This window comes from Vipera ursinii (genome assembly GCF_947247035.1).
Source record: "Vipera ursinii genome assembly, chromosome: 1".
Lineage (NCBI taxonomy): Eukaryota > Metazoa > Chordata > Lepidosauria > Squamata > Viperidae > Vipera > Vipera ursinii.
This window is the reverse complement of record NC_139512.1, coordinates 111,844,430-111,868,419: the sequence shown is the minus strand read 5'-3', so window position 1 is coordinate 111,868,419 and position 23,990 is coordinate 111,844,430. Positions and strand designations below refer to the sequence as shown.

At 40.2% G+C, this 23,990-nt stretch overlaps 1 protein-coding gene across 1 annotated transcript in view; it reads left to right on the top strand.

Annotated features, from left to right (window-relative positions):
- B4GALNT4 (beta-1,4-N-acetyl-galactosaminyltransferase 4) overlaps positions 1 to 23,990 on the top strand; it is a gene marked incomplete at both ends in the record, with an annotated part of 237,260 nt that overhangs the window by 145,578 nt on the left and 67,692 nt on the right. The window contains 4 exons of the mRNA XM_083348960.1: positions 11,987 to 12,097; positions 21,792 to 21,887; positions 22,913 to 23,003; positions 23,460 to 23,560. Coding sequence (XP_083205086.1) covers positions 11,987 to 12,097; positions 21,792 to 21,887; positions 22,913 to 23,003; positions 23,460 to 23,560 — 399 coding nt within the window. The remainder of the gene's footprint in view (positions 1 to 11,986; positions 12,098 to 21,791; positions 21,888 to 22,912; positions 23,004 to 23,459; positions 23,561 to 23,990) is intronic.

The window sequence follows — 23,990 nt, the reverse complement described above, 5'->3', positions numbered from 1 at the left end:
CTCCTGGCTGGTTTATTCAGATCGGGAGGAGACACGAGGCTGGTTACAGGCAGTGATATGCGCCTCTTTGAGTGAGGGTGTCTTTCCTGCTGCCTTGAAGGAGGCGGTGGTGAGACCCCTTCTCAAGAAGCCTGCCCTGGACCCGGCTGTTTTAAATAACTACTGTCCGGTTTCCAACCTTCGCTTTTTGGCGAAGGTTGTTGAGAGTGTGGTGGTGCATCAGCTTCCTCTGTTCCTGGAGGAAACTGATTATCTGGACCCGTACCAATCGGGTTTCAGGCCCGGGTACAGCACGGAGACAGCATTGGTCACGCTGATGAATGATCTCTGGCGGGCTCAGGACAGGGGTTGCTCCTCTGTCCTAGTCCTTTTAGATCTCTCAGCGGCTTTTGATACCAATGACCATGGTATCCTGCTGCGACGTCTTGGGGGGTTGGGAGTGGGGGCACTGTTTTACAGTGGTTCTCCTACCTCCTGGGCCGTTTGCAGTTGGTGTTGATGGGAGGGCAGAGGTCCGCCCCGAGGCCTCTCATTTGTGGAGTTCCTCAGGGGTCGGTCCTCTCTCCACTCCTGTTCAAAATCTATATGAAGCCACTGGGTGAGATCATTCGTGGTTTCGGGGTGGGGAATCATCAGTACGCTGATGATACCCAACTTTTTCTTTCCACCCCGAACCAACTCAGTGATGCCCTCGACGTGATGTCCTGTTGCCTGGAGGCAGTTCAGGTCTGGATGGGGAGAAACAGGCTCCTACTCAATCCTGCCAAGACTGAGTGGCTATGCATACCGGCATCTCGGGAAAACCAGTTTTGTCCATCGTTAACTATGGGGGGTGAGGTGTTACCCCCCGTTGATAGGGTTCGCAACTTGGAAATCCTCCTGGATTCACGACTCAGTTTAGAAAATCATATAGGAGCTGTAACCAAGGGGGCTTTTGCCCAGGTTCGCCTGGTGCGCCAGTTGCGACCCTATCTGGACCGAGATACCCTACGCACAGTCACTCATGCGCTCGTGACCTCCCATTTAGACTCCTGCAACGCTCTCTACATGGGGCTGCCCTTGAGGACCACTCGGAGGCTTCAGCTGGTGCAGAATGTGGCCGCGCGAGTTGTGATGGGGGCTTCCCGATACTCCCATGTAACACCTCTACTCCGCGAGCTGCATTGGCTTCCGGTTGCCCTTCGGGTGAGATTCAAGGTGCTGGTGATGACGGGTCCGGGTTATCTGAGGGAACACCTGCTGCCGGCATCAAGCTCCCTTCGTCCTGTGCGCTCCCACAGGGAGAGCCTTCTCAGGATACCGCCGGTTAGGGAATTCCGGTGGGTTATTCCTAGGGGAAGAGCGTTCTCTGTGGGCGCGCCTGCCCTCTGGAATGATCTACCCGTGGAACTTAGGACCGCCCCCGATCTGTGTTCGTTTCACTGGGACCTGAAAACTTGGTTTTTCGATCTATCAGGCCTGGACTGAAGGGGTTTTAGCTTTTTAAATGTTTTAATTGGGCTTAATTAATTTAATGTATTTTAATTTTATATTATTTTTATATTGTATTTTATTCTGCCCTGTAAACCGCCCTGAGTCCTTCGGGAATAGGGCGGTATAGAAATTTAATTAAAATAAAAAATAAATAAAATAAAAAACTGCACTTGTGTATGTATGTAACACTTCTTAGTACAACCTTCCCCAACACTATGTTTGTGAATGTGTAATTTGGTTCCATTAGCTCCATGAAATGTTTTCAGAAGATACCCTGACTGGATGACAGGGGTTGTCATCCAGCACATCTGGAGAACCCTGGATTTTAGTACAATGTGATGTACAATGTACAGTGTGATGCCCAACAGACACACACTTTAATCTCCTTTACTAATGAGCTTATGCTATTGCCACTCGTATTTCTTTCCTGAGGGGAGATTTGAGAAATTATTTCAGTGTACTCTGCAAGAAGCATGTTGCACATTATTCTCTCCTTATTTATTACATAAAAGAGAAGTTCAGAGTAATTTATTTCTATTATGAGACAAAATCAGATTAATTTCCCATGGGATCTTCCTGGCCAATTCAGTCTGCAGGTTTGGCCTACTCTGGGTTCCTTCAACTAAACAATGTCATCTAGGAGGATTCCAAAGTGTGCCTACTCTGTAGCAGTGCCTTTCCTCTCAAATGAGGTTCCTCCTGAGATCCGGATGGCCCCCACTTGGCAGTTGTTTAGAAGAGCTTGTCTCTTAACCTGTGTGTTTGGTGAGGAAGAGTGAGACCTCTTGCTTCATCGTACTTCTCACTATTTATTTTTAACTTTTATTGATTTGATTGTAATTTCTTTGAGTTTTGTGAGCTACCCAGAATGAGCTGGGCAGGATGCAAGTTGAAATTATCATCATCATCTTTATCTTTATCATTTTTTTAAAAAAAACAAAAAACAAAGGAGATCTAGGGAGCCATTTTTGGCAATGTTTTTGCTGTGTTCATTTAGACTTAATGGTTTCCTTTTGTTCATTCTATTACCATTCATTGCCAGATAGAAAGACTCTACTATCAATAAACTAAATTGCATTATTTCCACTACAGCATGGTTATGACAAGAAATTTTTTATTGTTCACAGTAGCTGTGAATCTGGGCATGGACCAAACATTCTCTTCGAATTTCCTAGTAACAGGCATATTGCTTATCTTGAGATTAACTAGAACAGAAAAACTTTTCAATGTCACTTGAGTCTCACAGTTAAAATTATGCATAATAATAATAGCAATCCAAGTATGACCTTGCAGGCAATTTCATACTGAATGAGTGTTAGTCCTTATTTTTAAATTATGATACAAAAGTTGTTACACAAATCATCCAGACCATGGCAGCCTGGTAAAGAAAAATCATAGAATGAAAGCTCCAAAACCTGAGCCTGACATACCTAAAAGTACTGATGTATCTTTGGAGACAATCCCACCTCTGTAAACCAGTTAAGGATGCTTTTAATGGCAGGTGATTAGAGCTGCTGCTCTATGAATAGGTGGTGGAAGCAATGATTACAAGTGCCATTTACTTCCTATTAATTATTATTATTATTATTATTATTATTTATTTGATTTATATACCGCCCTTCTCCTTGGTAGGACTCAGGGCGGTTCACAGGGCACATATAAAAAACAAAAAACACTATACAAAAATTAAAAAGAATTAAACCCTTGCCCAATAAAACAGTAATACAGATTAAAAACAATTAAAAAACCCATAATCCCCATCAGGCCAGACCAGCTAATTCGAACAGATGGGTCTTCAGGCCCCGACGGAAAGTTCGAAGGTCTGGTGCCATCCGGAGCTCCACCGGCAACTGATTCCATAAAGCCGGGGCCCCCACAGAGAAGGCCCTCCCCCTGGGGGCCACCAGTCGACATTCCCGGACTGGCGGCACCCTGAGGAGGCCCTCTCTGTGGGAACGCACAGGGCGGAGGGGAGTCGATGCCGGCAGCAGGTGGTCCCTGAGGTAACCCGGACCCATGCCATGTAGGGCCTTAAAGATCGTAACCAACACCTTGAACCTCACCCGAAAGACAACTGGTAACCAATGCAGCTCGCGGAGCAAAGGTGTAACATGGGAGTACCGGGAAACTCCCAAGACAACTCTCGCGGCCGCATTCTGTACCAGTTGGAGCCTCCGGGTGGTCTTCAAGGGAAGCCCCATGTAGAGAGCATTACAGTAGTCAAGGCGAGAGGTCACGAGCGCATGAGTGACTGTACACAGGGCATCCCGGTTTAGATAGGGCCGCAACTGGCGCACCAGGCGAACCTGGGCGAAAGCCCCCCTAGTCACGGCCACTATATGCTCTTCCAAAGTAAGCCGCGAATCTAGAAGGACTCCCAAGTTGCGAGCCCTATCCACGGGGGGTAAGAGCTCACCCCCCATAGAAAGAGATGGAACATTTGGAATGTCCCGGGATGCCGGAATGCACAGCCACTCAGTCTTGTCAGGGTTGAGCTGAAGTCTGTTCCTCCCCATCCAGACCCGAACCGCCTCCAGGCAACGGGACATCACGGCGAGGGCATCACTGGGGTGGTTTGGGGTCGAAAAGAAAAGTTGGGTATCATCGGCATACTGATGATACCCAACTCCAAAACCACGAATGATCTCACCCAGCGGTTTCATATAGATGTTGAACAGGAGAGGCGAGAGAACCGACCCCTGAGGAACTCCACAAACGAGAGACCTAGGGGCCGATCTCTGCCCCCCTGCCAACACCGACTCCGAGCGTCCCAGGAGATAGGAGGAGAACCACTGAAGAACTGTGCCTCCCACTCCCAATCCCCTGAGACGCCGCAGCAAGATACCATGGTCGATGGTATCGAAAGCCGCTGAGAGGTCTAATAGGACTAGGATAGAGGAATGTCCCCTATCCCGCGCCCTCCAGAGATCATTATCATTATCACCCAGGCGATCAATAAGCATCTCTTCGATGCTTCTTGAGTAACCTGGTTTCAGTTCCAAATTGAAGAAGACAGATTATGGAAAGGAGAAAAATCTGCAACACAATCTCCACTTTGGTTTGGAAGCTGAATAAAAAGTATGTCATGCTATCAGTTTTGGTACAGAAGATCTCCAAATGACACACAAGTATAAAAAAGCAACCTACTATTTGTTTATGGTTGAGAGGTGCTGCAACATATTTGACGTGCTTGCGTGATCTCAGCAACAGGTGAAATAGCTTTGTCCTGTTCCTCACTGTTTGATTATTTATTTGCTTTTTCACTGGATGTTTATTCCACTGTTTCGGCTACAGCTGAAAATAAGATAACAGGCTAAAGCTTTGGACTTTGGTGAAGGAGTGATTAATATTATTTTGTAATGGTGATTCATTTATTAGATTTTGACCCTGCCTTTCTCTCCTCTATTGCAAATGGCAAGAAAACAAACTAGAACTTTGAGCCCTATGAAGGAATCAGTTCTAGATTTCAAGGATACACTTTTACTTGGGGATGGCAACAGCAGCAATAATCTAAAGGTAATTGAGAGATTCCCTTTTCTCAAATGGGCCTCAAAGCACCAGGCATAACGTCATCCCAAGGCATTGTGGGAAATGAAAATGGAGGATCACTGAGCCAGCTGCTCAGCATGGAGGGCCAGCCAAATGACAAGCTGGTGGGTCCCATTCCATGTTTATCCTGGCATGAGAAGGAATGACAGAATGGATTCCATTTGTCTAGTCCTGAGTTTTTGGCATTACTGTAGAAGGGCAGGAAGAAACAACCATCCCTTTGGCTCTCTCATCAATGAAGTAATGCCAGCAACCAGTAGTTCAGCAAATTCTTTCCATATCCATTTAAATTCTGGGAGTTTCCAGGCAAGCTTGTATAAGATTGCAGAGAATAGAGGAAAAGAAATTTAGTAGGACCACCTTGGTGGAGCCAGAAAAGGATCAGTGCGTGACATCCATGGAGAAATAAAATTAAAAAAAATCAAGTTGGTAGTTGCAACTGAGTGAAGAAAACTGATCCTTTTTTATGGATGTCACTTTAAAAAAAGAAAAGGATGGATCTTTGTTCAGTCACAGCTGTCATTTTGACACCCTTCCCCCAGCACAGAAACCACTATTATTTATGGGTTAAGGGAGCTTTTCTCATTTTTGGAGCTGGGTTATTAAATGTAATCTGGTAGAGCCCTAATGCCTACAATAAGCAATTAATACACAAATTGATATCAAATAATTTGCTACGTTTATGCTATGCTTTTCAACAGAATAGTCTCCAAAAGCAGCTTACAGTAATAAAATTGCAATAGAAATGGTGCTGGGGTAGAGGTGGCCAAAGTCCCAAAACTAAAAGATAAAATTAATGTGAGAAGGGAAGACCGGAGGAAAAAACCAGGGATATCATTTTGACAATTCTGTAACAATAATTCATTATAAATCAACCTGGAACTGGTCAATCTTCCATTTCTCAGGAGTATAGTGGAATGAAAAGGGGGATATAATTTCATGCTGATTCTTATCCTGGCAGTGAAGTTTAAATTTGTCAAGAGCCCACCAAAATCACTGCAGTGGGGGAAAAGGAGTCAGGAACCTTCATGAAATATCCCTGTACTGTGTTTACTCCTGTCTGGTTCTATGGTAGGGAAAAATTGAATCCCAGGAAAAATGTGAAGGGCTATATATTGAGAATAATCATTAATTTTATAATATGCTGTGTAGAATGTACACAACATGAAGAATCCATCCTCATCCTGTCAAGGATTGTTGACTTGGGTATATCTCTGTATTTAAGCTGTTAAACCAGGGGTCTTCAAACTTGGCTCTTTTATGACTTGGGGTGTGCCTGGCTGAGGAATTCTGGGAGTTGAAGTCCACAAGTCATAAAAGGGCCAAGTTTGAAGATCCCTGCGTTAAACATTTAGTGCTACAAATGCATTCAACTACAAATATATCCACACTCACAGGCGCATACGGGTATAAACTGTTCAGTGTCAGTGTCCTGTATTTTGAACCTGATGAAGAAAATAATTTTTTTCTCTGAGTCACCTCTGTAACAGAAACTGGTTCGCCATTTAACTCAGGGGGTCAAAAATAAAGCTTTGTGAAGCACCTCTTCTCCAAGCATTAAAGCAGTTGCATAGATGACCACTGTTTCAAAATTTGTTGCAAGGCACCTATATCCACACCAGACTGCCACAGGTACCCTTTTGAAGCAGCTGCACAAGTCTGTTGCCTCTTTTGATCTTTTCTTATCTCTTTGGAATCTTTTCTATAGCCTTCTATTCTTTTTTTATAATGAAGAATTGCACTTTCTTGGCAAGAACTGGTGTACTTTAAAACTGGCAAAAAGAAAATTGGCTGCCAGTTTCCTCCAGAACCGCTCGCTCCCACATTTTTTGTCTTTGTTTTTATTGCATGGATGTAGGAAGTAGAAATAACAAGTGTGATTAACACGCTTCAAATCCTTAAATAATGTACAAAATGCCAAAAGAGGAATATGGAATGTGCACAGTCACAAGGGGCAAACATACAGTAAGCCTTTCCAGACTGTCAGGTTCCTAAAACTTAAAAATGCACATTTAAATGTTTTCAACTTCTACATATTTTTTTAGATCTATTTTGATACTAAGATACTGTCATCAAGGGCATGTTTTTTATTCTTGGAAGTATAAAACTTGCAAGAGTTTTTCCCTTTTTACTTTCAAACTGGGCAACAGCTGCATATTATATTCTCTAAGCTTTGGACCACAATTTTACAAAAATCCTTTATCCTCTCTTGATAACCAAATTGTGTCTCTCCCTACCAAAAAATGTCTTCATCTCTTTATCTGACATATCAGATGTGTATCATTTATTTATTTGTCTTTATCTTCCCTCTAAAACTTAATTCTCTGAGAGGATGCTGTGGGGTGGTGGTGGTTGGGAAATGAGAAAAATGATTACAAAACTGCAATGTATCATTTGCCATGGTGATATACTGTAGCAGCACACCTGGATAGAAAAGCCTGGAACAGATAAAATAATAGGGGCATGACTCCATTTAAACAGCTTTCTGAACAGCTGTAATTGTGGAGGCATTTCACTCAAGCAGGAAGTAGAGCAAAAGAAGATACATTTTTAACAATTTATACCCAAATGCCAGAGAGTTGATTGAAGATGCTGTCTGTGCCAAGGTTTGGCCAGGCAGGGGTTAAATACAGGACAAGATCCAAAGTAGCAGGGCCAGATTTTCCTGCAATGGAAACACCTCCACCCCCACCCCTCCTCCCCACTCCCGCATTGCCAAAGTGTGGCTGTGAATGTAATAGTAATACTGGTGATATTAAGAAGTTAAAGCTAAAATGTGTTTTTTTCTCATCAGGAGAAATGTGGTAGGAAAGAAATTGTATTACAGATGGGAATGCTATGGTGTCATGAAAACCGCCTGTAGGCAAGGCATTTTGCTGGTAGATTAATATAGCTGTCTGGAAGTGTACAACGTGTATTTGTCTGTGATGAAAAATTATTTTGCCTTAGGTTCCTGCAGCATAAGCATGAGGCAAAATAGACATGAATAGATGTGATTGCTATACATGAGACACATATTATTTATTTCATAGAAGTGAATCCATCTCTAGGGATGTGGCATAGAAACCACTACATTTTGCTAGAACATGCCCATCAATAAAGTAAGCTGGGATAAGGATTGATATAGTTTTTAACCATTTTCCACTGCCTTATCTTTCCAAGGATACTTTTGAAGGATACAGATTATGATAATGTATTAATTATTCATAATTAATAATTCATTAATAATGGAAATGGGACAGCTCGCTGGAGCCAAATTGCTGTGGCCAACTTGTCACTGCCAACTTGCCACGGCCAATTCACCATAGCCAGCTCATTTTGGGACAACTTGCCATCGCCAACTTGCTATGGGACAACTTGACGCAGGACAATTTAACAATTCAATTTAATTATTTAAAGCAAATATATATATATTAATTTGTAATCATTCACATTTTATTCTGTTCCTTCTTTTGCATCCTTTCTTTAATGATTCTGTTCCACCATTTCTTTGATATTAGTGTAACTCTTGTCTTGCAGCAAGTTGTCCCATGGCGAGTTGGCCACAGTGAGTTGTCCCGTGGTGAGTTGGTCATGGTGAATTTTCATAGACCTCAGTGAGAGGGGCAGCATATATATTTAATAAAGAAAAATAAGGATTTTAATTCAGACCACTCAAAAACTGGTAATGGGAAGCCTGAAATTGTGTCTGCACCATGAAAAGGAATCTGGAATCAGATCAGATCTAGATTTAACAAACCAAAAGTAAAAGACTAACTTGTATCTGGATTCCAACAAAAGAAAATGTGTGTAGCCCAGGGTTGAACTGTTGGGTTCTTTGTTATCTCTGAGCTTGGATGCTTTCTTGTAGATGTTTTATTACCAGGCTAGGTAGCATCATTAACGTGAGGGAGCATGAGATTTGCTGGTTATTCATATATGATAGTTTGCCCTGCTAGCCTTGGTGCAAGTATGGTTTTCTTCTTGATGGTCCCTTGATTAAACTATTGTTTTTCCCATGATTGTGTGTCTGGTTTTGTTTCATTCTTATCTGACTTTTGACCACTGGCAGAGATATATCTAGGATGCTTGTTTCCTTGCTAGGCTTCTGATTGTATCTTTTAAATCAGGCTTTTCAACCAGTGGTACAGGTACCACTTGTGGTACATTGGCACCTGGCAGGTGGTACGCGACCATCCTAGAAAAGTGATAGCGGAGGAGGGGAATGAGCTGAACTGGTGGCAGCACCGCACAAGCCTGAGCGAGAGATGGCTGGAGCTGCAGGGCTGTCAGGGCTCAGCGAACGTGTCAGGATCAGTGCTTCTTCAGGGCTGTCAAGGCTCAATGGAAGTGCCAGGATCAGCACCAGGCTCCAACTGGAGCTCGGTGGTGATCCTGGCGCTTCTGCTGAGCCCAGAAGAAGCGCTGATCAGCTAGAATGTTGCAGCATCCCAGGGTCTTCTGATTTACATTCAGATGCTTGGCAACTGATTCATATTTATGATGGTCACAGTGTCCCAGGGTCATGTGAAGCAACCACCCAGCAGATGGGGGGAATGAAAACCAAATACCCCAACCCTGCTGCCAATCCTCAACAGAAATGCTCACAACAATGAAAACCTCGGAGATGAGGAAGAGAGCCGCCGGGCGGGCAGGCAGGTGTCTTGCTTGGCTGTGGCTTGGGGGCACTTTTTTCAGTGCCATTGTAACTTCAAACAGCCACTAAGCGAATTGTTGTAAATCAAGGACTACCTGTACTTCATCACTTTTTTCCTTCTTTTTTTTGGTCATCAAGTTTTTGACAGCTTTCTAGGTGACTGGTGGTACTCGGATGTTGCCATATCCTAAAAGTGGTACAATGGGTGAAAAAGTTGAAAAGCACTGTTTTAAATGATATACCAGTACAAATGGTATTTGTGTCTATAGGTATATTGATCACTGTCTGAAAGCCAAGCTTTCAAAAATTCTCTAGCATTTTTGGACTTGGCTTAATCTAAAATTTTACCAGTTTCCCAGCTGAAACTATGGCTGAGTTTGTCCAGGTTTAATGACTTTTAATATTTCTTTTGGCTGCCAGTTGGTGTTCATGAATGTGGTCTGCCAATCTGGGTTGGTTTATAATATTTCAGGCTGTAGATTGTATAGACTGTCTGCTTCTCCATTTGCCTGCCCTTTTTAATTTTCCCAAGGAAGTAAACACTTTGGAACATGTTAGTTGCTGCAATGCACCTTTGTCCTCAAAATATTTTCTTGTTTTCATAGTGTACTACTATTAGAATACCCTTTTAACAATAGAAGGTTTTCTTACATTCCATCAAGACCCAGAGCTAAAGTGAAAATAATGAAATAAAATGTCTTCATGCTAGTCTTCATCCATTTAAAACACACACACACACAGACACACACACACACACACACACACATTCAAGTCTCAGGCAATATATTTTTGGCTTCCACCTAAGAGAAGCTCACTTGCTTCTTTTCAGGAGTCACCTGAACTAGGTGACGGTCAGCTCAAAACTAAGAGTATTAAATAAAGCTCCCATTGAGGGTTGTTGTTGCAGTTCCATGTCCAGGCTCAGTAATGCTGTAATAATCTCTTCATCTGCGAAGATTTAACATCTGAGGTTTGAACACACCTGAGATGGGCTGGAACACACAGAGCAATGTTTGAGGAAAAATTACAGTTGTCCAGCTAGGAGAGAAACAAAGGTCACAGTGGCCATCTTGTTGCTGATGTCTGCTGGAATGTGCCTTGTACAACAAGGTCTTGAAGTAGTTCCATCCATGCACAGTAGCTTCCTCTGGGAGTAAAACTCATCTTCAGATGTAGACAAAGGACTTCAGAGACATGCTGTATGTTTGCACTGAGTAGTACTCAGTAGAATGTTTGTATATTGAACCTATGTGGCTGCACATTTCTTATTACAGCAGAGTTTTTGTCTGTACCAACTTCTTACTTTTTATAAGATAATTTTTATATCCTAATCCTTCTCAACGTGTTAGACTACTTCCCAGTATTCCCACCTGGAGAAGACACCACCTGGAGAAGATTGTTTTCTATTATGGTGTAGCCCACTTCTGCAAATAGTTCCTTTCCCTTCCAGAGCTCTGTGGTAGTTCTTGTGAACAATAAGAGGCCCACATCTTTCTCTGTGTGTTTGCCAGATAGAATATCTGTTGTCATTTCAGACAGCCAATCCTTTTTATGTTAAATGCTTATGAATGAGATCAGAGCCAGACTCCAGATGGGAGCAAGTGCTTTCAAGAGCCACAGCTCACCTTTACATCCTTCTAACCACTGCACTGATTGCCTCAGTGACAGCTACAGCTTCCTCATAAGGAAGAAAATAGTGAATTAGAAGCCAGGTGTCAAAAGTCCCAAGCCTGCAGAAAGCAGCCACCTGCCACCATCTTTAGCGGGTACAGGCATTTTTAAAAAACAAACAAACAAACCCATTGCTACTGGAAGGAAGGCCAGGTGTAACACAGCTAATTTTGGGATGTTTTCCCTTTCCTCCTTCATTGGTGGCAGCTGTCTGAGAATTAATTCTGCCAGAAGAGGAATTTGACAAGGTGTCATTGATCATAGGCTAAGGCTTTTGTTCCCTTCTTTGAATTCCCTAATTGCCTAAGTAATTTGTCTCATTATAAGGAGGGATGGTTGACATAAGCTGAGTCATTTCCTGCTGATGTTTCTAATCTGAATGTCTCAGGAGTGATAGCACTGTATATCTGAACAGAACTAGAAGATCTTCCTTCTATATCTGCTGTAACGATAGATTCCTGTACACAGGAAGGTGGACTGGAGTATTTCATTCAATACTTGCATTCTATTATTATGAACTAATTTTTGCAAAACCTTTGTATTTGGCACTGGTATCATTTGGAATCATCAGGCCAAAAGTATGTTTCTTTGGTCCTTTACAAATGTCATCCTATTTAATTTTTCTTTTGTTTGCATTTCCCTTTTTTAAAATTACAGGTAGAAGATCAAGGCGTTCACGGGTGGTTTTCTAAAAGGTATAGTCATGACAGAACTGGAAGAGCCTCAAAACCAAATGTAACAAGCCATGTTCTGCCTTGGAATGAGGAGGTAAGTGATGCTTTGGCCCAGCACAACTACAAGGAATGCATTGGTTGCCAATACACTTCTGATATAGTTGAAGGTGATAGTTGTTGTTTACAAAGCCCTATATGGTTTGATACTTGGTCAACCCATCCAACGCTGGCTTCCCAACATGAAGTTAAAAGCCCTTCCCATGTCAGATTTGAGGAGGGAAGCAAGGGAACAATGTTTCTCAATCATGTTCTTCATGCCTATGGAATACTTTATTGCAAAAAGATAGAAACTCTGGCTTTTAGAAGGATGGTTCCAAAATGGTATTGTTCTGGAGAACCTTTGGCAGTTCATGTGGATAAGCTTGATAAGAAAGGGGACATTATTGCTAGAAGTTTTACTGTATGCTGTGGAATTTATTTTTTATTGGATTCTGTGTCAACCAATAGAGGCCTACATGGAGTTAGTGACATACAAATGCTATGATACATAAAGCGATTATACATCTAGGTTGTCTATGCCCTCAGCCTTTATTCTGGAATTGGTTGGTAGACTCTCAGGCACAGTGTGGCTGGTATAGATATCTTATTGTAGATACGTATGAGGCTAAGTATAATAGATCTGTTTATTCAATACACAGCACGCAAAGCCAGCATGTGTGCATCAGAATTTAAATTCTAACCTTTTTCATTCTGTATTTGGTTCCTGCTATGCCATTCCCATTAAGAGGGAAAGAAGACAATTTGGAGTTGGAGATTTTGCAGGGAGAACATTTAGAAAGTATTATTAAAACATTGAGATAATTGAACTGTTGGAGCTAACCCAAATCATGGTTTGCTAAATTAGACAGAGGAGTCTGGTTTGTAAATAACACTAAGCCACAATAGCTCCAAAATCACATCAGCCTAACCATCTGATGGCTTAGTGTTTTGTGTGTAACAGCATGATGCAATCCACTGAAATTAATGGGAAGTATAAAATAAAATTAGAATATTTGCTCTGTTTCTATTCTGATGCTTCGTAGAAGTTTCATAATGAATTTCAGCATTTGATGTCAAGCTTACGTTCTCTGCCAAAAGGCTGTAACATCCTGTGAATAGACTAATTCTTGGCTGAGGAGACCATTGTTTGATGAAACGATCTTACAATAATTGAACTTTTCCTGAAGGTTTATGTTCATAGCGGCTAAACAATGTTTTTAAATGTTGCCAGGGAGGTTCTACAATTCAGGCAAATAAATAAGATTTAATTGATTCAGTTCCCTCCCCTTTGATCCTGCTCATCTCCTGCTGAATCTTTAGCTGAAATTTATTTACAGAGTTTGGATTAATACTCTTTATTGTAACACAGATACTTCCATCTGGGCATTTCAGATGTTGTTTGGCTGCCATTGTGACAGGAAAATACACAGAGAGGCTGTTGTTACAAATGCATCCCACTGGGATTGGCCCATCCCACATGTGCTGACAGAAGAGGCATCCTGTGGGCCCCCTTGGCCCGATTATTCCTACTGGGGGGAGGTCCAGGAAAAGGGCATTGCATCTGCCCTCTGGAACCTCTTGCCCCACCCCTAATGGAAGGTCAGCCCTACTCTCTTGATCTTTTGTAAGAGCCTAAAGACCTGGCTCTGCCAGTTAGCTTGGGGGAGCATCAGTGTGTGTGTGTGTGTATGCGTGCTAGTCGTTTCCAACTCTAGGGACCGGTGCTCATCTCCATTTCAAAGCTGAAGAGCCAGCAATTGTTTGCGGACGTCTCCGTGGTCATGTGGCCGGCATGACTAGACGCCAAAGGCACATGGAACGCTGTTACCTTCCCACCGTAGTGGTCCCTATTTTTCTGATCGACAAGCTCAGCGTCCTAACCCACTGTGTGTGTGTGTTTGGGGCCTAACAAGGTATTCTAAATACTTAACAAACACTTAACACATATCTCCCTTGCTTCTCAGCTAACAAAGCGAGAAAGAGCCAGTGGCCTAAAGGTTAGAACAATTACCTAAGGTGCAATCGGCCCAGGTTTGAATCTCAGAAGGGTATGGCTGGCTAAAAGCCCTGTATACATATTACATTACAGAGGGAATCTGGAAGCTGCATTACAAAATAGCCAAATAGAAGTCTGGGATATGTCATTATGGATAATAAAGTTTCTTGTTTTATTAAGTACTTAGGTTTGCACAGGAGTCTGATCGGCATCTTACATTAACTTCATGCAAAATAACATTGTCATGATCTGCATTGTATTTATTGAAGCATCAGTTCTAAAACGCTGACTTTTCATGAGAAGATACATTGTTGGGCTATATCTGGGATTTACTTTAATATTGTTCCATCTCAGCCATTTTTTTTTGTTTCCATACCCTCAGCACCTATGACTTTAATGAACCCTGTGATCTAGTCTTCTATTTCAAGTATCACAATGATACTTGGGGAACAGCAGCTGAGGATGTGCCAGCTTGAATGCAAGAAGCAAGGACATTGTTAATCACTGCTTGGATGGGATTATCATTGCAACAGAGATGTTAAGAAAGGGAAAGTACCATTTTCAGCAAGATTGTGGATTCAGGAATTGCTATGCTGTAGCTTGTAATTGTGAATGGGGGATGTGGGTTGACTTCAATGACCTCTGGGCTTGGCCCCTTCAGCCACAGATGCCAACATTCTTGGAATCAAATATTAGCAAAATTATTTAATTATTTAAATAATTATTTAAGAAATTTCCCAACTGGTGGGGCCCTGTATTAGCAGGTCTTTTTACACACATAAATAACACCTGCCATATACCAGATGGTTGGAAGATGGCAATAGTTGTCCCCATATATAAAAAAGGGAATAAAAAGGATTCTAGTAATTATAGGCCCATCAGCCTGATTGACATTGTAGCAAAAATATGCTGGGTACCTTTTGAACAGAATTGAAACCTGGGTAGAGGAAAACAACATCCTCACAGAAGAACAAGCAGGTTTTAGACAAAACAGATCTACTATTGATAACTGCTTTGTCTTGAACCATCTAATTGCCAAATATGCCTATAAGAGGAGACCCCTGTTTGCTGCTTTTATAGACCTTACAGCAGCATTTGATATGGTAAATAGAGACGTACTATGGAGTAAATTGACATCTCTTAAAATAGAACCCAGACTCCTGGCTTTGATTAAAGCCCTTTACACAAGTACCTGTTTGAGGGTGCGGTATGGGGTTAATGGGGCCCTGACTAACAGGATTCACACAAATAAAGGGATATGGCAAGGGTGTATCCTGGCCCCATTATTATTTAATTTATACATCAATGATTTGCCAGGGTTAATGAAGGATTCGATGGTACACATGCCGATGATCCTAAATACTTACTGTAACAGCTTGCTTTATGCTGATGATATGATTTTATTATCATTCTCACAAGTAGGATTACGTAGGCTATTAAGAAGATTCAGCTCTTATTGCCAGAATAACTCCCTAATCATTTGCAAATCTAAATCGAAAATAATGGTGTTTGGAAGAAACCATCAGAGACATAAGTGGCAATTAGATGGTGAACCAATTGAGCAGGTTAATACCTTTGTATATTTGGGAGTAACTTTTTCCAAGACTGGATCTTGGGCCTGCCATCATCAACGGAGTACATTTAGAGCAAAAGCCCGTTTGAATTTATTGCTCAAACTAAAGAACCATAGTTACCCAGGGTCCCTAGCTCCATTACTCAAAGTTTATAAGGCTAAGGTTACGACAATGCTCTTGTATGGAGCAGAAATTTGGGGTCTTTACTCAATCACAGTTTTAGAATAAACACAGTCTCAGCACCTGAGATGTATTTTGGGTGTAGATCCAAGAACATCTGCTGCAGCAGTTAGAGCTGAATTGGGAATTCATACAATTCAGGCATTATCTAAAATAAGAGCTTATAACTACTGGTGCAAAGTTAATGAAATGGAGACTGATAGACTCCCCAAATTATGCCTACTAGAGCAAATAAAACTACAATCACAAATCTCCTGGATCACCAAACTAACAAATTTTGTAAGAAGCTGTGGCCTTCCTGTTTCTTGCGTAACAGGAGAACAATCTAAAAAAAGAGTTGCCCAAAGAATTAAGGATATAGAAGCACAAACTGATATAGCTATCCTTAGTAAGGTGGGTAACTTGAAATGGCTGAGTAAATACAAATGTACTTTTCAAGTGGACAGTTATTTGAAGTCACAACTCCCAAAACATCTTAGGGAGATATTTACGAGAGCAAGATTCAAACAGCTTGACACAATGGTCAGATATGGGAGATTTCATACTATACCGTACAATGAGCGTCTCTGCATTTGCGGAGCGGCAGAGGTAGAGGACCTGGCTCACATCCTATTTGACTGTTGTCTGTATAAGAGGGTGAGAGACAGGTATCTTGGTCTATATACCAAACGAATGACCCATTGGGATCCCCATATCAAAATAACTTATGTCCGGTCAGAACTTGAAAATAACATTTAACGTAGCACAGTATTTAAACAAAATGATCCGGTTAAGATCTGCATATGTGGGACTGATTGGGGTAGATTGTAAGGGCGACTCCGAAATATAATGTTATATTTTATCTGTATCTTAAATTTGTATTTTATTACCATTTCATCTTAAATTGTATCTTATTTAATTCCATTTTAAATTGTATTTTATCAAATTCCATTTTGGATTGCTTTTATCAAGTTTTAGTGACGGTTTGTTGCTGGAACTTTGCACTTTGATATGGCCCAAGGGCTAATCAATAAAGTTGAATTTGTTGTTGTTGTTGTGTAGTAACAAGAGTTTTTTCAGTTTCAGGAGGAAATGGGAAAAATGGTTTTCTCAGCAGAATCATCTCTATAAATAGACTTTTGTATGACTTTTTCTATTCACTTCCTTTAGGACAAACATGGGTTGTCAAGAGGAGCAGGGCCATCTCTGAGTGACCACCAACCCATTGGCACCACCTCATGTTGATTTTTAAGAAAATATTTAATAACATTTTATTTTACCTGGCATTTTGAACAGGAGTTAACTGATTTAATCTTTTCATAGTCTTTTATACATAAGTTTACATTGTTTCTGTTGCATCTGAAACACTGGATATTAGTTTATACTTGGATGTTTTCAAAATCTATTTATAAATATTTTTTTAAAAAATTCAAAAGGAAGATAAAAATTTAAAGCAAGTAAAAATTCAACAGAAAATTTAAAGTGCAAGAAAGAAAAATAAGCCAAAAAAGAGAGAAAAGACAAAGAACTGAGTGCCAATCCTTACTTCTTACTCTTTGATTACAACATTCCCCTCTTCTTTCTATAATCTGCTCACTTGTTGTAAATTCATTTTTTTCTGTTTTACACAAAAAATCCATAAGAGTTTTCCAGCTAGGGATAAATGTTGATACTGTCTTTTCTCTGATTTTTTTTAAAAAACACAACAATTTAACCATTTCAGCAAGTTCCATCATCTTCATCGGCCATTTCTCATTGTGGATGGTATCGAATCTTTTCATTTTTATGTGCACAACAATCTTGCTGCAGTTATCATAAATGGAAACAAAGTTCCATTACTTTTTTTTTCTAACCGTTTATCCATCAATACCCAAAGGGGGGGGGGAACTGGTTTCAGTTGTACATTAGTCTTTAAAAACCTCTGAATCAGTGTGTGTATTGGAATCCCAAATTTTCTACCTTTTTTTACCCATCCATCAAACATGATAAAATGTCTCTTCTTGTTCACACTTCCAACATAAATTTAATGTATTTTTATACATTATAGGCAATTTCTCTGGCGACATATCTGGTGACATGTTTTGTGGAGAATAAGTTATATTTTGGTTTTGTTCCAAGTTGTTTTGATGGGTTAATATATGTTAAAGAGGGGTAAGAAATTTTAAACAATCATATGTCTAAAGGACATATGATTGAGGACCCAGATTGTTGGGGGCAATAAGCTGACTTTGTAATAATGCCGCTTGGGGGGGGGCGAAAGCCCTAATAAGCAGGCATATACATAGAATGAAGGCTATTGCTAAGCACATTGATTTGTGCTTAGAGTGTAAGCCGCCCTGAGTCTTCGGAGAAGGGTGGGATATAAATGGGATTAAAATAAAGGACCTCTATAAAAATGGCATATCCATTTTACATGGAACCACACTAAAATGGTAGAGTTCCTATCTTATAACTTCTGGAAATATATATCAAATAACATTCAGATGGAGCTAATTAGAGGTGATAGCTTCTTTTTTTCTAGTATCAGTGGGGTAAAATAGCAGAGAGCCATTTCTGAGTAGCAAAGGAACTTTTCTATTCTCTATGTTTCTCATTCATGTAAGGCTACTAGCTTTCAAGGTGCATAACACACGTATCTATCCATGATAGATCCCTATTTCATTGGGCTCTATATTGCTCCAGAAGACTCGTAAAGATCATTTATTTGAAAGTGCCTTCAAGCGAAATACTCTATGTTCAAGAGTGCCTGGATGTGATAGAGAAGAAATACAGTGCTAACTTCTCCAGGTTATGCAATTTACATGAGTTGTTGTTGGTGTTATTATTTTAAATTTATTGGCCACCAACTCCAATGGACTCTGCAGCACACAACACTATTAAAACAGAGTTCACAAATATTGGGTTTCCATGGGCTAACTAGGTGGTCCCAAACTTACTAAATTATAAATCCTTTTCCATCCAATAATTGTTGTAATCTTGCTAATGCAAGGCATTAATAAAAGTACATTTTTATTGTGTCTTCAGTATGCTATCATATTTTATAAACTAGAGTTGCTATAGGGCAGTGATGGTGAACCTTTTAGAGACCAAGTGCCCAAACTGCAACCCAAAACCCACTTATGTATCATCCGATGCTGGGTGGGCGTGGCCCAGTGGGTGGGCATGGCTGTGGTGGTAATGGCAGACTGGGTGGAACTAAACAGTTCAATCAATTAATTCCAAATTTGTGAGATTTTTTTTTCCCTGTGAGAAGTTGAATTTGATTGATTGATTGAACCTTTCTCTCTTTTTTTGCACACAGCAGTGAAGGGTTAAAGCAAAAAGGTTTTATAAAACCCAGCTAAAGGCCTAGGCCTAGGATTGGGACGATGGCACACGTGCCCACAGAGAGGGTTCTGCTATAGGTTCGCCACCACGGTTATAGGGGAAACTAATAGTAATAATGAAAGAATAAATAAAGTCTTAAGTTGGTGGCCGTGTTTAACTAGCATAATGAGCCTCAGAGGATAGAAAGAAATTACAAAATAATTGGAGAAACATGGGATGGAGGTATGCAAGGACAGAACTAGCACATATGTTCACCATAGACTGTAACCCTGGCAATAAGAAGCTTGATGTGAGTTGAGATTCTCTAACAGGAAATTCTCTAAAACAGTAATCCCCATAAAACTTTGAGGTTGCTGTACTATAATAATGTTTTGGTTTAATAGAATTATCTGTTGGGTTTGGATTTGGTTTTTCCAGTGGACTTGTGTTGATTAACAGCTTGGGAAATATGCAGAAGTTGCCAGATATCTTGCTTTAGCTGGACAGACTTCCTTTTTTTAGCCAAGACAATTTTTGGATGGTACAATTGATATGGCTTAATGATCAGATATGCTTAGTATTAATATTGGCTTGGATAATGTTTAAAGTGTAGCTGTCAGCAGTAGAAAGAGGCCATTACTGTTCATGTGGCTGTGACCACCTGACTGGGTTTGTATCACAGAAAGGTAATATGCAGGTAGCCCCTGCCGTTCTAAGAAGGGAGGCAGGGCTGTTCAAGGTTAAAACTGGTGCATGGGTCTGCATTATAACCCATTGGCTGAAACTACTGTTCTTCCCCACAGGTCTGAATTCTTTCCTTTTGGAAACTATAACTATAAATCAACATAGATTAGAATTATTTTATTAAAACTCTTACATCTCAGCCTGTCCAAGGAGGAGTTCCTAATGATGGGCTAAGAGCAGGCACTTAGTGCATTTAAACAAAGTATTAAGAATCAGGAAGTTCAAGAGGACATGTCTGCTTTACCCACTATTGGCTAGAGCTGAGAGGCCATAATAAGCTCCAATAATTTATCAAATATGTCAAGTTGCAGTTGGCTGTCTGAAAATTTGTTCTCACCTCTCCTTTGTTCAGAGCTGGAGACCTCTAAGTTTTCAAAACGGCATTATTGATTTCTAAGATCTAAATACCCAGCCCATCCTTAGACTAATATTACAAGCCAGTATGCAAGTGATTGTTCTATTTTTGCCTACCTGGAGAATACATTTTGATTTATTCTGCAAGTGTCCACATTCCACATTATTTTCTTATAGTTAAGGGGTCTAGTCACATCTTTCAGTTATTCAATTATTTATTTGCTGATAAACAAATGGCTTCATTTTTTTTTAAAAAAAAATTAGATATACATTAATATTTATCCTTTAAGGAATCTCCCAAGTTCATTTTATTTAACATATTTATAACTTGCCTCCAATGCAGAGGATCTTGTAGTGGTTTATACTGCATAAGGCATTGTACTGATAAAGGAAAAATATTGTAGTTCAGGGTTGAAGTGAGAGCTCTTTGGTGCTCTCTGAGCTTGGTTGTTTTCTTGCAGACATTTTGTTACCCAAACTAGGTAACATCAATACTAGTAAGGAATGGCTCTCAATTTATATTCTAGTGATTTGCCCTGTCAGTGTTGGTGGGAATCATCTTGGAGGTTCTTTGGTTGAGCTTTTACTGTTACCTTGTTTGGCAGCTCCTTAATAGGGGCATTGTTTACTTATTGATTATTGGTCTGATGTTAATCTGATGCTAGCATCATTAATCTGATGTTAATCTTGGTGTTAGTCTACCCATTTTGTTGGAAGATGTTGTACAGATGGCCTGTTTCCTTTTTCTGCTGCTCAGGATTGCTGCACTGTGTTTGTCTTATCTGAATAGAGTTCTTACAGAAGAACAAGCCAAGTCCAAAAACAATAGAGAAGTTCTCCAGGCCTGTCGCTCAGACAAATTGGCCATCAATAGATACAATACATACCAGTATAAACAATATCTACTTACTCTGCAGAAGAGAAAATCAACTAGCCAAAAGGGAACAAAAAGACCCAAGCTCCTCACCACCAGCAATCAACACCTGGACGAACATAGATTGACATCAGACCAACAATCAAGAAGTAACAATATACCCCAGTCAAGGAACTGCCAAATAAGCTAACACTAAATAGCCCAACCAAAGATCCTCCAAAACCACTCCCACCAATGCTGACAGGGCAGGCCACTAGAATATAAACTGGGAGCGAACCCCACTCCTTACTAGCACTGATGATGTTACCTACTTTGAGTAATGAAACATCTGCAAAAAAAACCAACCAAGCTCCAAGACCAAGGAAACTCTCATAATGTATTGTGTTCATCAGTAAGTGCTCAGTAATATTTACCATGTAAAATATGGAGTCATGCTTCATTTTGTTTTGTTTAATGACATTTATATACTTCCTTTTTTGCTAATTGATGAATATTATCAATAACCTAGGTGTCTACCTGGTAGAAGAAAGATGTCTTAGATATTAATCTCATATTTAAGAACTCCCATAACCATTTAACATTGTTTTGGGATGGTACAAGCTAAAATCCAACATTTTTGATAACTCAGGTTCATTATTGTTATTTTTTTACATACACATACCTGCATACCTATACCTACACATATACCACAAAACCGCCTGAGAATTTATGCATAGCCTAAGTGATGCCATTTTATTTGCAGTACAAAGGGAGAGCAAACTTGCATGTATTTGAAGATTGGTGTGGAGGAGCTGTGGGACATCTGAGGAAGAATCTGCATTTCCCCCTATATCCTCATGTAAGTATAATCTATTCTCCAGTAAGATGCCAGTGTTTCATAGCTTCCAAGATAGTGCTTCCTCTCTTTTTTCTATGCAGTAAATATTCTTAAGAGAATTTACATGTTGTTAAGTGTAATTTGGCTTTATCTGAATGTTAATGAATGCCAGATAGTAATATCTTTCATTTAAGAGCATTTACCATTCATCCATCCATCCATCCATCCATCCATCCATCCATCCATCCATCCATTCACAGCATTTGTAAATGGTTCCTATCATTCTGACTCTTTGTATACAACAAAGTAAGATAAAACAAAGCGTACAAAAGTAAAATAATCACAGTCAGTCTTTTCTCTCAGGTCCCATCTTGATTTGCTGGGCTACAGTTTCTTCTAATTAAAGTTTGTGCTGTCCAGAAATTATTGGAGTTACAGTTCAGTACAACCCAAGGACATAAAATTGAGTAAGAATGTAGTCTATACAGCTTCCTGTCCCTATGATTGTGGCCAAGGAATTCCCACTGGTGTAGGACTGACCAAATATGGGAACTCTCACAAAATTAGAATCTGATAGAGGAAGTTATACAGTAGAGTGTGGGAAGATTAGCAGTACAATTGAAATTCCCACTTGGCTTCATTTATTATTACAAATGATGCCTTTACATTCTTACAATAGGCACTTTGCTGGATGAGTGAATGTATTTTATAGCCAAAGGCCAGCAATGTAAAAGAGCTTAGAAGAGGAAAACATCAAGACAATTGTGCAACACATAATAAAGCAGACAGTAACACTAAAGTAATAGGACATTATTTACTATATCCGGAGAGAAGGTTTAACTGGCATTCTCTCATTTTGCTAATGTTTTGGGTAATGCTTTGGTTTTGCACAATGCATAGGAGGAGCTCATATATATAAATTCTGTTTTCCAGTGTATGCTATCACAGTGAATACAATTGGACAGCATTTCTCCAACATTTCACTTTCCCAGTGGGAAGTGGAATGTTACATGCAAAGAACTTCTTTTTTCCTTTCTATCTTTTAGACTCGTACAACAGTAAAAAAGTTGGCTGTGTCACCCAAGTGGAAAAATTATGGGCTACGTATTTTTGGCTACATTCATCCCTTCAAAGATGGTGAGTACAATAAATTCTCCTTCAAGGGCAGAGATTCTTTTCTGGAGTTTCTCTCCCCTAGCTTCATGCCAGAATATTTTTATTCAAAAGAAAACCCACCCTATTATTGTCTTTCTCCCACAATCTCACCCTGGGCATTGTTGTGCAGCTTCAGAAGAAGCCAGATTATCTACCTAATGATTGTAACACATTTTGCTTCTCACTGCCCTTCCCAGGTCACAAGTTACATGCCTTCAAAAAGCTTATGAGATTTATGAGTAAAGTATTTCTTTCTCCTCCCTTCTTAAAAATAAACAAACCATAAGGCACTGCCACTCCAGGTGTTTTTGAGACCAGACAGTAGTATTTAAAAACACATGACATTATAAATTGCAGGTAGCCTGCCAGGACAGGAAACAAATTTATATGTCAACTTTCCTGTTCTTATTAGCTAAATTATCTTTCCTTGTCTTATAGGAGATTTTCAGTTTTCTGTAGCTTCGGATGATAATTCTGAATTTTGGCTCAGCTCTGATGAGACTCCAGCCAATATACGTCTGGTGGCGTTTGTGGGCAAGGTGGGCAACTTCTGATAATAAGATAATGATAAAGGTATCGTAGCAGCTTTCCATGGGTTGATGTGTTTCTTATAGCCTTCTTACAAATAGCACCATTTGGCATCATCTCTTTGGTTCCTTGCTGAGAGAGTTAAATGTAAATGAAATTGTAGTGTTGCCACTGGGAAACATATAAACATTGAACCAACTCAGCTGTGAGTTTTACATCTGGAGGCTGCATAATTAAAACCTGGATCTATTGTACGAAATTCAAATGTGTGTGTTTGAGGGTCTCTTTGAAAGTCTCACATGTTGCAATAGTGATATTTTATATGCAAGTCCCCTTCTGCTCCTGTGGTTCACAGCTTGAGCCCATTTGGTTTCTTCACTAACACCGCTTTGCATTGTAGGTCTCTTGTCTATGGCTAGAGCACAAGGTTTATGGTTATTT